Source organism: Callionymus lyra, chromosome 14 (genome assembly GCF_982586985.1).
Source record: "Callionymus lyra chromosome 14, fCalLyr1.hap1.1, whole genome shotgun sequence".
NCBI classification, from domain to species: domain Eukaryota; kingdom Metazoa; phylum Chordata; class Actinopteri; order Syngnathiformes; family Callionymidae; genus Callionymus; species Callionymus lyra.
In genome coordinates this window covers 15,458,497-15,473,473 of record NC_141831.1, presented here as the reverse complement: position 1 = coordinate 15,473,473, position 14,977 = coordinate 15,458,497, and the positions used below count along the sequence as shown (strand labels likewise).

The window sequence follows — 14,977 nt, the reverse complement described above, 5'->3', positions numbered from 1 at the left end:
TTTGTGTCAAAAATAGTGATTATTTAAGTTACCACGTGGGTAAATACAGTAAATAAAACTAGTTAAAAAATACATTTTGTTTTACTAAAGATTTTGCAAATCATGAAATAACATTTACTTTTTCCTTTTCATAAACATTTTTATATAAATATGATGGATTGACGCAGTTATTTTTTGGAAGTGGAATTTACAGTTTTATTTGTGTTTTAGTGTTTTATTCATTTATTTTTAAATATAGAGTATATCATGTGTCACAATATGAAATTTAAATGAGTTCTTGATAGAGTGTTATTTATAATAAATTAAATAAAAACTGGTAGAATCTATTTTTTTAATAAACAAGATAAAAAATAAAATAAAAATAAATACAATTACATTTTACATTTGTTGTATTCAATATTTTCCAGCATTAACATATGTCTGCAAGGGCATTTCTTACAAGTGTTATTTTTACATATTTTAAAGCTTTAATGTATAAATATGATGTCATTTGTGGAGGTTTTTTTTGCTTACATTAAAAAGTTAAGCTTATTCAAAGGCTATATTCAGACTTGATGGAAATAAATCTAAAGCGTACATTTTATGGAATCACTATTGAGGTTTTTGTTGTTTAATTGATGAATAAAAAGGAAATTAATTGATATTTAAAATTGTATTTTTAGCTACATTTGTGTCACAATTAAAGCATTGTTAAAAAAACAGCTTTATACAAAGCTCCACTTTCAATTTATTATTAATAACATTTTTATCAAGATATTGATAAGGCAACCAGGCATTTTGAATATGTTCAGTTATATTTTCTCCTTTATTTATTGACGTTGCATCAAAAGTGCAAAAATAAAAGAGAGGGAACAAGCCTTTTCATGTTTCATGAAAGGGAATCAAACCCTGATATATAATGTATTTTCCAGCCCTGGAGACCGAGTTTGAAGGAACGACGCGGCTCCAGAATGACATAACACTTCCTTCTAGGTATTACATAACTACTGTGGTGCGAGTTGTTAAACAGTAACTGCAGCTGGAAGCGTCCCAATTCTCAATATCCACCCCCGACCACATCCACACCCCCCACCCCCACCACCGACCATCCTTAAGACCACCTCTGATGTGTTCGTCCCTTCATCTGACAAGAGGTTGTTAAATCCATATCTTAGTTAATCGGCAAGAGTTATTGGAAATAAATTAAATGAATGACATTGACCTTACTTAGTTCGCAAAATTGGACGGCAAGGATGGTCGGCATGGTTTTGTTTGTATGTTCTCCCTCCGGGGAACTCTGGTTTCCTCCCACGGTGCAAATACATACACTTTACGTTGTCTGTTTTCTTTTTTATTCCTTGTCCCTTTAATTGTGTCATGTGTTGGACTTACTTACCCATGATGCTTGAGAAGCTGGGAAAGGCTTTGATCTTAAAAATAAAAAAAAGATTATTGGTAAGTAAGTAAGTAAGTAATTTTTATTTATATAGCGCTTTTCCAGACCAGGGTCACAAAGCGCTTAAACAATCAAAACAATAATCAATAAAATATATACTTTAAAGGTCAATATAAAACTGATAATACAACAGGAGTTCCAGAAAATCAAGGAAAAGCCTGAACAAATAAAAACGTCTTAAGATGTTTCTTAAAGGAGTCAGTAGACTCCATTGAGTGCAAAGGTATAAAGAAATATAGCTGAACTTACCTGGTCATCCGATGGTAAAAATATATTTGTATATAGAAAAAAAAAGTCTCAGTTCGGTGACAAAATTAAAACAATATTTCTAAACGCTTTTATACGTGTTTTATGTGACGATATCTGTGATAAATGGCGAGAATATTTAGAGCAGCTGGAGGTGTTTTGACACTTCAGAGTCTCGGTTGGTGCCCGAGGGGCAGAAAAGCTCTGCCTGTTGTTCACCATCCTGGTTTCTTTTGTTTCACCACAGGAAGGATTTTTTTGTTTTTCCACCTAGTTGCATCAACCTCACTGTGGGGTTCATTCATGTATTCATGAGCGACGCATCTTCTGCCTTTTTTCCTGGGGATCCTGTTTCATTTAAAATTTGTGTTTTGTTTTTTATCATCATCAACATGTCGTAGAATCGGCTTTCATAGTGATCTATTGTTCCATCTGTTCCTCTTCCAGTTATCCAGCCGTGTGTGAGTTCCTACAGAGCAATAATCTATTATCAATCATCCGAGCGCACGAGGCCCAGGACGCAGGGTAGGTCCACGTTTATTCTCGCTTTGAAACACTTGACGACGACAAACTCTTCTCGCTGAAGGTATCGGATGTATCGTAAGAGTCAGACAACTGGATTCCCGTCGCTCATCACCATCTTCTCAGCACCGAACTACCTGGATGTGTACAACAATAAAGGTAAGATTGTTTGAATAGGTGTAATCTGTGGCTCTTTATAACATGATTGTTAGGGTATTTTTCTCGTTTTGAGAGAAACACATGTTCCTACAAGAATATTTCACAGTGTGTGCATCAAAGTATGCACTAGGTATCGATATCATATATTGTGATACTGTAGTAACAAGGATATATTTCTAGTATTGTCGAGTACTTGACTCTGGTGTTTCAGAATCTACAGACCACAGGACTTGTGAAAACGTCGTCGCTGTTTTTACTTGTTTCCAAACTAAAATATGTCCAAACGTCAGCTTTAAAAGCTGTAGTCAACTGTATCCTCTCATCCTCAGTCATCGCTGGGGTTTAATTCTAGCTTTAGCTGCGGATGACGCAATGGCTGCTGCCATCTAGCTGCTGGAAGTTAAATTGCAACACAAAAAATCAAGAAACGCTGTAAATATTTGCATGGCAATTGTAAATATAACATTTAATTGTTTGATTTTATACGCACTTTATTGAAATTTAAACCATAAAGTAACTTAATTTAATTGTGTTTTTTTTTTATTAATCGATACAGTGCTCGTGATATTGATGAAGTACCAATAAGTGTATCAATATCTTCTTACACCTCTGTATGGAGCAGTTGTTTAGCTTAACTATAACTTTTTTGCTTTGATGTCTTTTTGACTCTTTTATTGCTACTTTTTGAGCTGCTTTCCCACACCTCGGCAACATTTATTAATGGTTGTTAGCAAAATTCACTGAAAATGGATGAACTGATATTTTAATTCGTCTCAAATTCTTGATAATGGAAAAAATGGATGATTACAGTAGCATTCTAAGCAAAAGTTTAGCTAGCATGCTCGAGCTAGCGTGCTAATATCTGGGTCAAACACTCATTTTAGGTTTCATTATTATTTTTCAATGGTATTTCAAAAACTACAAAAAAGTATTAAATGACAATCCGTGGCCGGAGTTAGATCATGTGTTCATCTGTTTTTACCAGGTACTGACCACTGCAGATCAGAAACATTAGCTTCACTATCAGTGGCAAAAGAGAAACCCACGTGATTTCCTCCTGTTATCTTGGATCATTTGACTCAAACTCTGAATTGGTTTCAAGGAGCCTTTTCTTCTGCTATTGCTATTATTTGTATCGATCTTCTGCCTCAGCGCGATCATCTAGTGTCAGTCGTTACTTGAAAATACCTTCAAGTGGTCAATTGAGAACGATCTAATAGACGACGTTACAAAGACGGTTCTTCAAGACACCTTCAGGAAGCACCGAAGAGGACATAATCACTCAGCAATGGATCTCTGTCTGCAGCTGCCGTGCTGAAATATGAAAACAACGTGATGAACATCCGACAGTTCAACTGCTCCCCTCACCCGTACTGGCTCCCCAACTTCATGGACGTCTTCACTTGGTCGCTGCCGTTCGTCGGGGAGAAAGGTAAGAGGTTAAACCAAGTTAACCTAGTTTTTAAACATCAGTTCTTACAGTCATTTATGGGTTTTTTTTTTGTTCCCAGTCACGGAAATGTTGGTGAACGTGTTGAGCATCTGCTCCGATGATGAGCTCATGAACGATGAAGATGAGATATTTGACGGTGAGTTTGTTTAACCCTTTGTGTTGTCTCTGGGTCAAGGTGACCCGGAGGAGGCACGAAAACAAATGTGTCTGTGGTCCACCTTGACTCGGAAGAAACACAAGGGATACCACAAACACCTTTTTCTTTCAGTCACACATTTTTTGGAAATTTTAAAAGATATTAAAGACTTAATAAGACTTAATAATTACAGATTAATTTAATTTTTCTATTAATTAATTGGTAAAAGTATGTAATATTTTTTTGTAATTACCTATTTGTTTGGTTTTATTTCAAAGCCTTATTTTAAAATATAAAATTAAAAATTAAATTGTGATTTTTTTTTTTTCTGCATTTTGTCCCTCATATTTATTAAATTTAAATATATACTGAATATATATATTTAAGCAATACATTGACATTGTGTCAAACTATTTGATAATTTTAAAACCATTTTTCCTTGGATTATTGTATTTACAATATTAATAATAAATTGTATTTTTCCTAAATTAATATTTCATTAATTTAGAACATCTTGAAACTGAATATTGAAATCATTTATTTAACTGTATTTTATTTTAATAGCAATAGAAAACGAAACTCCTCGAGTCGAAGCCTTTTTACTTGATTCATTGCCAACGGCTTCACAGTGACAGGATGGCGGCGCTATTTCAAGAATGCACTTAGCGGAACAAAATATTCTAAAGGTTTAACACGAGTCCATCTATTACTTCAATTCACTCTTCTCTGTATCTTATCGCTTTCGCAGCCAACGCCGCCGCCGCCCGCAAGGAGGTGATCAAGAACAAGATCCGCGCCATCGGGAAAATGGCCAAAATGTTCTCGGTCCTCAGGTATATCTGTTTACATGAATCTGTGATCCGCTGAGAGGAAATGAGGCTAAACTGCTGCCAGCGTGAGATGTCGCTGCTTTTTTTTTTTCGCCCCGATCCGGGTTCAGGTGAGTCGTCTGACCCGTTTGCCACTGTGATTCCTGCAGAGAGGAGAGCGAAAATGTGTTGACGCTGAAGGGCCTGACGCCCACTGGCATGCTGCCGAGCGGGGTTCTCTCTGGAGGGAAACAGACACTGCAGAGTGGTATGTAGCAGGCTCGCTGCAACAACTCCTCTCTCTGTCCTCTTCCCTTCCTCTGGTTTGATGCATCATCATCATCATTGTCATCATCATCATCATCCCTTCTTTCCTCTCCTTTTCTTCAGACTCGCAATGTAGAGCAGCGAGGAAACACTTCTTATATAAGGTCATACTAGACTACGCATTCACGCTTTAAGTGTTTATTTTAGTGTTAATCTTTGTTTTAATTGTTTATTCCTTTACCCTTCATATTGAAATGCAATTTTATTTAAAAAAAACACAAAATCAATGTGTTTATAATGAAGAAATAATGTCCTATTCATATGCATTTCTTGATATTTTATTGATTATTTTGTAATATTTTGCTACTTGCTAATAACAATAGGAAACATTATTGGATATATAACATATGATCAACACTGGAGCAGAATCTTCCATCATAAAAAATGAAGCTGGATTTTAAAGATCAAACCATTTTTTAAAAAATCTTAAAACCAACCTTTTAAAAATAAATTAATTGACTTTACTTTGTGGGAAAAAAAGCCTCTGAATGATATATATATAAATATATATATATATATCTATACATATATTCATTTTATATATATATACAGTTTATATATATATATATATATATATATATATATATATATATACAGTATATATATATATAGTTATCTCTTAAATGTAATTATTAAGAACATTGAAATGATTCATCATATACTTTATTATTATACTTTAATGAACTTTTACTGTTTATTTGATTCATATTTAGATACTATTAATACTAAGTGCATTAATTAAAAGAAAATCTATCAAAAACATTTCAGATCAAAAATATGTGACATATAAGTTGACATAAAGTACATTATCGATGAATATTAATTATACCAGTAATTATAAATAATAATACCAGTGATTTTTCTATATATTCTATTTTCTAAATCGTGCACACGTCATGTAATATACTATTAAAGTAGTAAATTCATAACTTCATTCACAAACATTTTAAGTGTTTATCGATTTATCTGTTCAGTCTGTTTACATGTGATAAATATTACAAACTTTAATGTTAGTTTCCACTTGTGTATGTTTAGATTCCCCCCCCAAAAAAAACATTTTGATTTGCTTCAATAATGAAGCTGTTTAAGAAAAAAGGAGGTTCAACAGACGCATTCATTTGAATAACATATTCCAGTCATCTCAGTCCTGGCTGTCTCGACCTCTTTCCGTCTTCATCTCCTGCCCTCGCTGTCTCCTATTATCATTTCAATATGAATTCTTTTAACCTCTGATTGCCACTAATTCTCTCGGTGTGGATGCATGGCACTGCTCCAAGTTTGGCTCCACCGGCACCGAACGTATCTGGTTTCATCCGGCCTAACATGCCTCTTTATTCCGCGGCTGCACTTTGCATTTGCATGGCTTGATCAGGAGTAACCTGCTCCTCCTCCTCCTCCTCCCTCCAGCTACCATTGAAGCCATTGAAGCCATCGAGACGCATGATGAGGACGGAGAAGGTAACGCTGTGCCCCCCCCACCACCCTTCTCCTCATGCATATCACAGATGTTCTCTCCAGACCTGGCTCTCTTCAAAACTACTTGCTTGGTTTGGTGTTGAGTACCAGACGTAGAACATCTTCATACGGGTTTAGTTAATACAGGTTTTTGTACAGCAGTATTATTTGTAAAAAATAGCGATAAAAAAATGATAAAGGATAAAAAAAATGATACTATGGAAATTATTATTCTCAAGCATATTATGCCCATTTTTAGTTTTTTTTTTTTGTGTTATTTAATAACAAAAGAGACTAGTAAAGCAACATAATTTGAAATGATTACCCGGTAACACGACGGTAAGAAGCTTCGGTTACACGTGTCAATTCTTCTTTATATCTACCTAGATAATCACACAGGTAAGAATGATATTAATTATATATTTTAAAATAGAAAAAGGAGTCAAATAATTATCAAATAATCACATATTTTACATTTATACATTTGCTACAATGGGATTAAGTATGAAGGGTTTTTTTTAATTGAGACCTGACCCTCTAGTGGTTATATAGCGCAACTGCGATATAATTATATCGGAGATCAAAAATCTGGTTACCAGTTACACAACGGTAAGAAGCTTCGGTTACATATGTCAAAAATAGTTGGACTTGTTGACAGACATGCTGTATATCTAGCAGCATCATTTGAAAACAGGCAGTGAAAATGTATTTTCTAATCTTGAGTTTAATCTTGATTAGAAACTATGAAAACATTATCATTAATTTAAAAAAAATCAATAAATATAATGGATAAAACCATTACTGACCTCTAACAACGAAGAGGAATCAGCCAGAAGAGACACACTTGTGTTCAGTCATCTTGTGAAGAAAACACAGAAGTGTGTCCCTTTAATAGCGGCCTCAAACGGCGACGACGGTGCCAAAGGTTCCACCTGCTGCACTCGATACCTTTGAAGGTCACCTTAAGTATTAGTTTATATTACCGAAAAATGTTATGAATATCTTGTTTAAATGTTACTGAATAAAATCAAAGCGATTAACATTCGTGGTGAGGTACAAATATGTGGGTGTTTAAGATACTATAAAGATCAGCAATAAGAGTAAAACCGTGATGTAAATGTTGGTGGAAAATTGATTTGTTTTCTGAAAGACTACAAACACAGAGATAATAAGGATAAATTGAGACTCAAAAATAGAAAATAACAAACTCCTACTTCCTGTTTGGATGAATAGACATTTAGTTTTTCCCGTTACTTACACTTATTAAATATATTAGCCCCTCGTTTAATTTGATAACACATTTTAACACCCCTGGGATAAACTTTTTACAAATAAAGCATTTAAAATGTACACGGATTTGCTATTAGAAAAATAAAAAGTTATGTGTTTAAGCTTAAAAGAATAAATATCACAACATAATTATGTATATAAGACGTACGTTGAAATTAAAAAAAACTACGTAAAATGAATTTATTAGAAATCAATTAAACTATAATTTCCACATTATCTGTTTTATAGTTTGACTCTAACCCCCATGAGGGCCTAATTAGGATGAACAAAGGACCAAATGAGGCCCACGGGCCACAATACACCAAGAGTCTTTTCCAAGGATATATGAATTAACATCTGTTATTAAATCATGCAGACGCTGCAGAATGTTAAAAGTCGAGCAGCTGAGTTGACAAATAATTTCTATTTTCAGTCCCACGTCTAAACAACTGGTTGGTTGATTAAACTATTCATACACAACATTTAAGTGATTAATTTAAATAAATAAATCTTCTGCATTATAAACCAGTTTAATTCAATGGTTTCTCCAAATTAATTATTAATAAATAAATAAATTATAATAATATTAGATTTTAATAAATTAAAGATATATTTTGATGTTATATTTTGAAAGTTTTTGTAGAAATATATATTTTTTTAGTAGAGTTTTAAAATATATATATATAAATCATAATATTTTCATTTAGCAAAAGTAGATATTGTCTCTGATTTATTTATTTATTTTATTTATTAGGTTTGTGTTTTTTAAATTGATAATTGTTTAAGTGAAGTAGATATAGAAGTGAACCATCAAATAGAAAGATATGATGTCATTAAGGCAACAAGAAGGTATAATATTACATTATTCTGAACCACACACACAAGAATAATCTGACGCTGTCATAAACCCGTGACCCTCTAACCCTCCTAAAACCTTCAGAACCAAATGTTCTACAACACCATAATGTTTTTTTTTATTATTCTCTTGTCTCCAATTACGGTCGACCCTGTTATATTTGTACGGCCGCGAGAGAAAGCAATATTTATTTTCAGGTCATCTCCGACGAGTTCATTATAAATTTAAACTTCAAGCACAGCGCAGGACGCATGACTAGTACCTTCGACTCCGTCGGACCCGGCTTTTATAAATGCTCCCCATCTGGATCTGAAAATGTTGCATGCATAAGAACAAGAAGGAAATGCGAGCAGCGACATAAAATATGCATCTGGAAGCCGCGGATCCTCGTGATCTGTCGGAGATAATCATCGCTCACCAGCACAGAAGCTCTCAGATGGAAACGAACAACTCTGTGTTTTCATCTGCATCTTATTGCATGAAAATACATTTTTATAAACGTAGATGTGGATGTTTTAAACATAAATACATGAAAAGCCTCTTTTTTAAGAAGCTGGTTGATAAAAGGAACAACTTATCTTAACTTTTCTTACGATCAAATGGTTAACGAAGCTAAAAAATAGTATTGAATAAGAGAATAATTTAAAAAAACACTCAGGGAGTGAAGACCTCCGCTGATCTTCCCTGCTGATGTTCTTTAACTTGCTGCTGCTCCTTCTGCGCTACAGAGAGTAAGGAATCTTCAAATTATTCATGAGCCCAGATGGTTATTCCAAACACTACCATTAAAAAAAAAAAACTTTTCTAATTATTAGCACATCCTGAGAGTATAATTTCAATCTGTTCTTCCGTTTTTGAGTTATTGTATGAACCGACAGATATCTAAACACCAGGGTTGTGAACGTCTACACAAGTAAACGGTTACACAAATCATAACCGTTTAGAAAAATCAATAACACTTTCTTTTTTTTTTTCTTCTCCTGCTGTTGACCAATGAGGCGTGTGTGTTTCGATCATGTGATATAGGACCCCAGACTGGACACTGTAGTTCCCATAATGTTCTGACACTTTGAAAATTTGTGCATATTCTGAAAAATACGGTAAATGAAGATCTGTGATTCATGTTATGTTGGCTATAATTTAGCAGATTCTTTTTGGAAGGGTTTTGCTGTAATGGGATTAAGGTTTTTTCAATTGAGACGGAACCCTATAGTGGTTATAAAGTGCAATAACTATAGAATGATGGGATATCTGGGATGACACATCTGTAACACGACGGTAAGAAGCTTCGGTTATACGTGACAAAAACTTTCTTCTTTATATCTACCTAGATAATCACACAGGTAAGAATGATATTAATTATTTATTGTAAAATAGAAAGAATAGTCTAGGAAGAATTCTCAGATAATTACATATTTTACATTTATGAATTTACTACAATGGGATTAGGTGTGAAGGTTTTTTTAATTGAGACCAGACCCTCTAGTGGTTATATTGTGCAACTGTGATTTAATGATATAGAAGATCAACAATCTGGTTACCAGTTACACGACGGTAAGAAGCTTCGGTTACACGTGTCAAAAATAATTGTACACATTGACACACCTACTGTATATCTAGCAAGATAATCACATGACCTCCTTGGCAGTGGTAAGAATGATATTAATGATATATCGTAAAATAAAAGAAAATTAGTCTTAGGAAATTATCAGATAATTACAGATTTTGCATTCATGCATTTGCTGCAATGGAATTAGGAAAGTAAGTAGGTAGTATTTATTTCTAAAGTGCCTTTCCAGACCAGGGTCACAAAGCACACAAACGTTTTTTTAGTTGAGACCGAAGGCTCTAGTGGTTATAATATATAATGATATCGAATATCAACAATCTGGTTACCAGTTACACGATGGTAAGAAGCTTCGGTTACACGTGTCAAAAATAATTGTACCCATTGACACACCTACTGTATATCTAGCAAGATAATCACATGACCTCCTTGTTAGTGGTAAGAATGATATTAATAATATATTGTAAAATGGAAAAATTAGTCTTAGGAAATTATCAGATAATTACAGATTTTGCATTTATGCATTTGCTGCAATGGAATTAGGAAAGTAAGTAGGTAGTAGTTATTTCTAAAGCGCCTTTCCAGACCAGGGTCACAAAGCGCACAAACTTTTTTTAAATTGAGACCGAAGGCTCTAGTGGTTATATTGTGCAACTGCGATATAATGATATCGAATATCAACAATCTGGTTACCAGTTACACGACGGTAAGAAGCATCGGTTACACGTGTCAAAAATAATTGTACATGTTGACACACCTACTGTATATCTAGCAACATAATTTGAACCAGTGAAAATGTATATTCTAATCTTGAGTTTAATCTTGTTTAGAAACTATGAAAACAATATCATGTAAATGGAAAAATATTTATTTATTTGTACACGTTGACACACCTACTGTATATCTAGCAAGATAATCACATGACCTCCTTGTTAGTGGTAAGAATGATATTAATGATAGATTGTAAAAAAAATGCAAAAAGGAGTCATAGTGAAAATATTGAGATAATCACATTTATAATATGCTTTTCTCCAAAGTGTCTTACAACATTTTTACTAATTCACACAGTGATGGGAGTAGGCTGCAACCCAGCCAGCTCACCATTAGTTAAACAGATGTGGTCTTTATTAGAGGATGATTATTATCACGTTATTATGTGTAATTATAGGGAAAATGGATATTATTTGATCCACAAATTCAATTTACAACCATCTGGTAATGTATTTCAGAATAAAATAAAAACCAAATCTTAACTCCTGAACCATTACAAGTGCACTGAAGTGGTCTCTCCTCTCCCCCTCCAGCGATCCGCGGCTTCTCCCCGCAGCACAAGATCACCAGCTTCGCGGAGGCGAAGGGTCTGGACCGCATCAACGAGCGCATGCCGCCCCGCAAGGACGGGGTGAACCACGTGGGTCACTCCATGGGGAAGATGAACATGTCAGAGGCCAACGGCACGGACGACAACAGCAATCTCCAGTGATGCCTGCGCGAGCCTCCCCAATACACGCCGGTGTTGCGCTGTGCAGCCAGACATTGCCAAAATCTGACAGAGGATCTGCCACGAATCTTACGACGAGCAGGAACGCGGTCATTTATTTTATGACAACATGTCATCGCACCGTCGGGGGGGGGGGGGGATAGAGGGGGTGGGAAGGGGGTTGACATCACCAGGGCGGCAGATCGAAGGTGGGGAAAGCGCGATTTGGGGAAAATGCCTGTTGTTTCCCTTTTTCCGCTGCGATTTCCACGGCAGTCGTGTTGTTGTGGGTGCTGACTCATGTCTGCTGCGTCGTGACATAACCACAGCATCTTCGCTACACAGAGAACTTTACTGTTTTATAAAGTGTTTATTATCACTCACGGACTCACCACCTTTGTTTTTTCAAAAAGTATTTTCACGTCACAGCACTTTGTGAGGGAGAAAGAAAGAAAGAAAGAAAGGAACAAGAAAGAATTATCAGTTTCACATTCGAGGTACTTTTTTTTTTTTTTGCCATAGAGCCGGGAATTCTGGGAGAAGATTAAAAGGGGGCGTCGAAGATGAAACGTCCCTAAAAATGAAGGCACCGTGAAATTTTCCGAGTGTTTAAAAATGGGTTTAATTAATTTAACGCCGCGGTAATCGATCGTCACCCGTCAACCTCTGAGAAACACTCAGCATTTTGTTGAGAAAATGTTTGAGAAGTTCGTGAGAAACAAGTTGATCTAATCAGACACTTAAATGGAATCAAGCCTAATCAGATTCATAAGCTGCCAACTAATGGATTTAGTTGCCACTAAACGGTTTGATATAGTGACGTATGAAGATGCCAGAGTTTAAGATAAGATAAGGAAAATATACCATAGATTAAAAAAAAAAATTCAAATTAAAGTTAATAATGAATTAAGATAGATTTAACCTCCAAGAAAGAAATGACGGTATCACACTAGTACTTCAGGTTATAGACGGTTTTGTTCGGCCCCTGACGAAGATTTTGGCCCCTTGTACGATTGAGTTTGACCCCCTGGGGCCCCTTAGCACATGCTTACTATAAAAAGAAACTTTTAATTAAAAAATAATAATAGTCAAGTCACAAGATAAGAATGCTAAGATAAGCTACAACTCCCTTCATTTTTTTTTTCAAGTGATTGATTTTTAGTTTGTAGTTCTTGATTTTTAGAGACTGTTAAGTCATTGATTCTCTTCTGCCCACAATTGAGATTAGTTTCAATTTTTTTGAACCATTTTTCGATTTTTTTTTTTCCCTTTGTCCATTCAGCGTTTGCTTCTGTCCAATACTGTGAAATTGTTTACAAATTAATTATGGTGGTTCACCACTTTTCTATACTAATCTTGCCATTTTATTTTTTAAATTAATGTTTAATTAATCTTCAGAATCGAGCCCTGCAGCCAGATTGTGCCGTAGACTCCCGTTCTTATGCGTTTTGTAACACGTTTTTAAAGTGAAAATAATTCAAAAGATGATATATTTAATTAAGAATATTGGTTAAAAAAAACACCAAAATCCTTAAGTCAACCCTTAACTTTAATATTTTTCTTTTTTTTTCTTCTTCCATCTTTCTATTCCACAGCGAAGGTTGGACAGGAAGTGATTTTTTAACACAGCATCTATGGTACGGAACGCATCAATGCATGCAAATAAGTTCCTAATTGTTACGTGAGATTATAATTGTGATACTGTAGTTGTGTTTTAAATAGTAAATCTTGGATGGATTTATTTTTGGAGTACGTTTGTAGTTTCATTTTGTCTTGTTTTATACATTTTATAAATAGGCTTCCTCTGTTTGGTCACTTCTTTTTTCTTTTCTTTTTTCATTCTGTTATTTATTACCACTGCTTTTAATTTTCTACTTATTTATTGTATGCAGACCTTCTAAGGTGTGGAGCCTTGTGTTTATTTTCCGTTGTACTGATGTACAGAGTGTGAATGAATATAATCTCGGTACAAAAAAAGCTACTTTTAGGCTGCCAAAAGCATGATAGCATGGTCTTCAGATGTAAAGGAAATGGGACACACAGAGAATCATGTGTCACACTTGCGTTTTACAGGAAACATTATACTCTGGTTATTGCAGATGTTATTGTTACAAATATGGTTATTTCCCTTCCTCTCTTTCTGGGTCTTGTATGGTCTACTGTACATGCATAAATCAACAAACGAATATAATGGACTTGATCTTGCAACGTTTCTCTTTTTTCTTTTTTTTTAAATTATCTCTTGAGTTACGTTTCTGGCATTCCTCAATGATACACATATTGTAAGCATGCCCTATGGGACAAATCACATTTTTTACTCTTGAATAAAATATGCATGATCAAAAAAAAAGTGTGTTGCATTATTGAAAACTCCTTTTAAAAAGTCAAAATAAAGTAAAATATCATTTATATTTTATGTTATAATACTCAACAGCATTTATGTGAAGATTCTTGAGCTGATTTTTTTGTCAGCGTAACGAAGACCAGGACTGGAAGCTAAACAAATCCACATAAACAAAAGTGCCGTGATAGTCTGGATAGAGATTTATTTATTAATCTATTTGAAAAAGGTTGCTCAGACAAAAATGTTGCTCCAATCACAGAAAAACAACTTTAAAACAATTTTAACTTTAAAATACGAAAGAAAATACGACTTCAAAACTCTGCAGAATGCAGAATTTGTTTTTTAATAACATGACGCAAACCCAGAATTACTTCAATTAATGAAAACAGTTTTAAGTGTTTAAACTTTTTAAAGAAACTTTTTTAAATTAAAATTATTTATTTTATTGAAGTTGTTTTTATACATATTTTATTGAATGACTCAAACTTTTTTTTTTTTTTTTTAATTTTTAATTTTTTTTTTTACTTTTTTTAATTTATTTATTTATTTTATTTTATTAAAATAAATGTATTTTTTAATCATTCTTTTATTTTTTATTAAATCTATTTTTACTTTAATTTTTTTTTTTTTGATTTAAGCAAATCTTTTTTTTTTCATTTTATTTGAAGATAAAAATTGATCTCCATACAAATATACCACTTATGATAATATGGCCCAAACTTAAAAAAAAAAAAAAACTTTAATCAGATTAAACAGTTTACATAATTTTTAATTTAATTGAATTTTATTATTATTTATTTTATTTATTTATTTTATTTTTAAAGCCACTTTTTCTTTTTTTTAATGAAGCTACGTTTTTGTTTAGATTTTTATTTTTTATTTTTTTATTTGATTTGCATTTTATTGAGGCAACTTTTCT

The 14,977-nt window shown here is 33.7% G+C and overlaps 1 protein-coding gene across 2 annotated transcripts in view; it reads left to right on the top strand.

Moving 5' to 3' along the window:
- ppp3ca (protein phosphatase 3, catalytic subunit, alpha isozyme) overlaps positions 1-11,809 on the top strand; it is a 36,458-nt gene extending 24,649 nt beyond the window's left edge. The window contains exons 7-14 of one of the 2 annotated variants that reach the window (XM_087806701.1): positions 2,129-2,206; positions 2,268-2,362; positions 3,669-3,794; positions 3,874-3,951; positions 4,700-4,784; positions 4,931-5,028; positions 6,495-6,545; positions 11,539-11,808. In XM_087806701.1, the coding sequence (XP_087662827.1) occupies positions 2,129-2,206; positions 2,268-2,362; positions 3,669-3,794; positions 3,874-3,951; positions 4,700-4,784; positions 4,931-5,028; positions 6,495-6,545; positions 11,539-11,717 (790 nt within the window). In that variant the 3' untranslated portion in view covers positions 11,718-11,808. Of the gene's footprint in view, positions 1-2,128; positions 2,207-2,267; positions 2,363-3,668; positions 3,795-3,873; positions 3,952-4,699; positions 4,785-4,930; positions 5,029-6,494; positions 6,546-11,538 lie in introns of both variants that reach the window. The other variant, XM_087806703.1, reaches the window with a different exon arrangement.
- Positions 11,810-14,977: the final 3,168 nt, after the last annotated feature.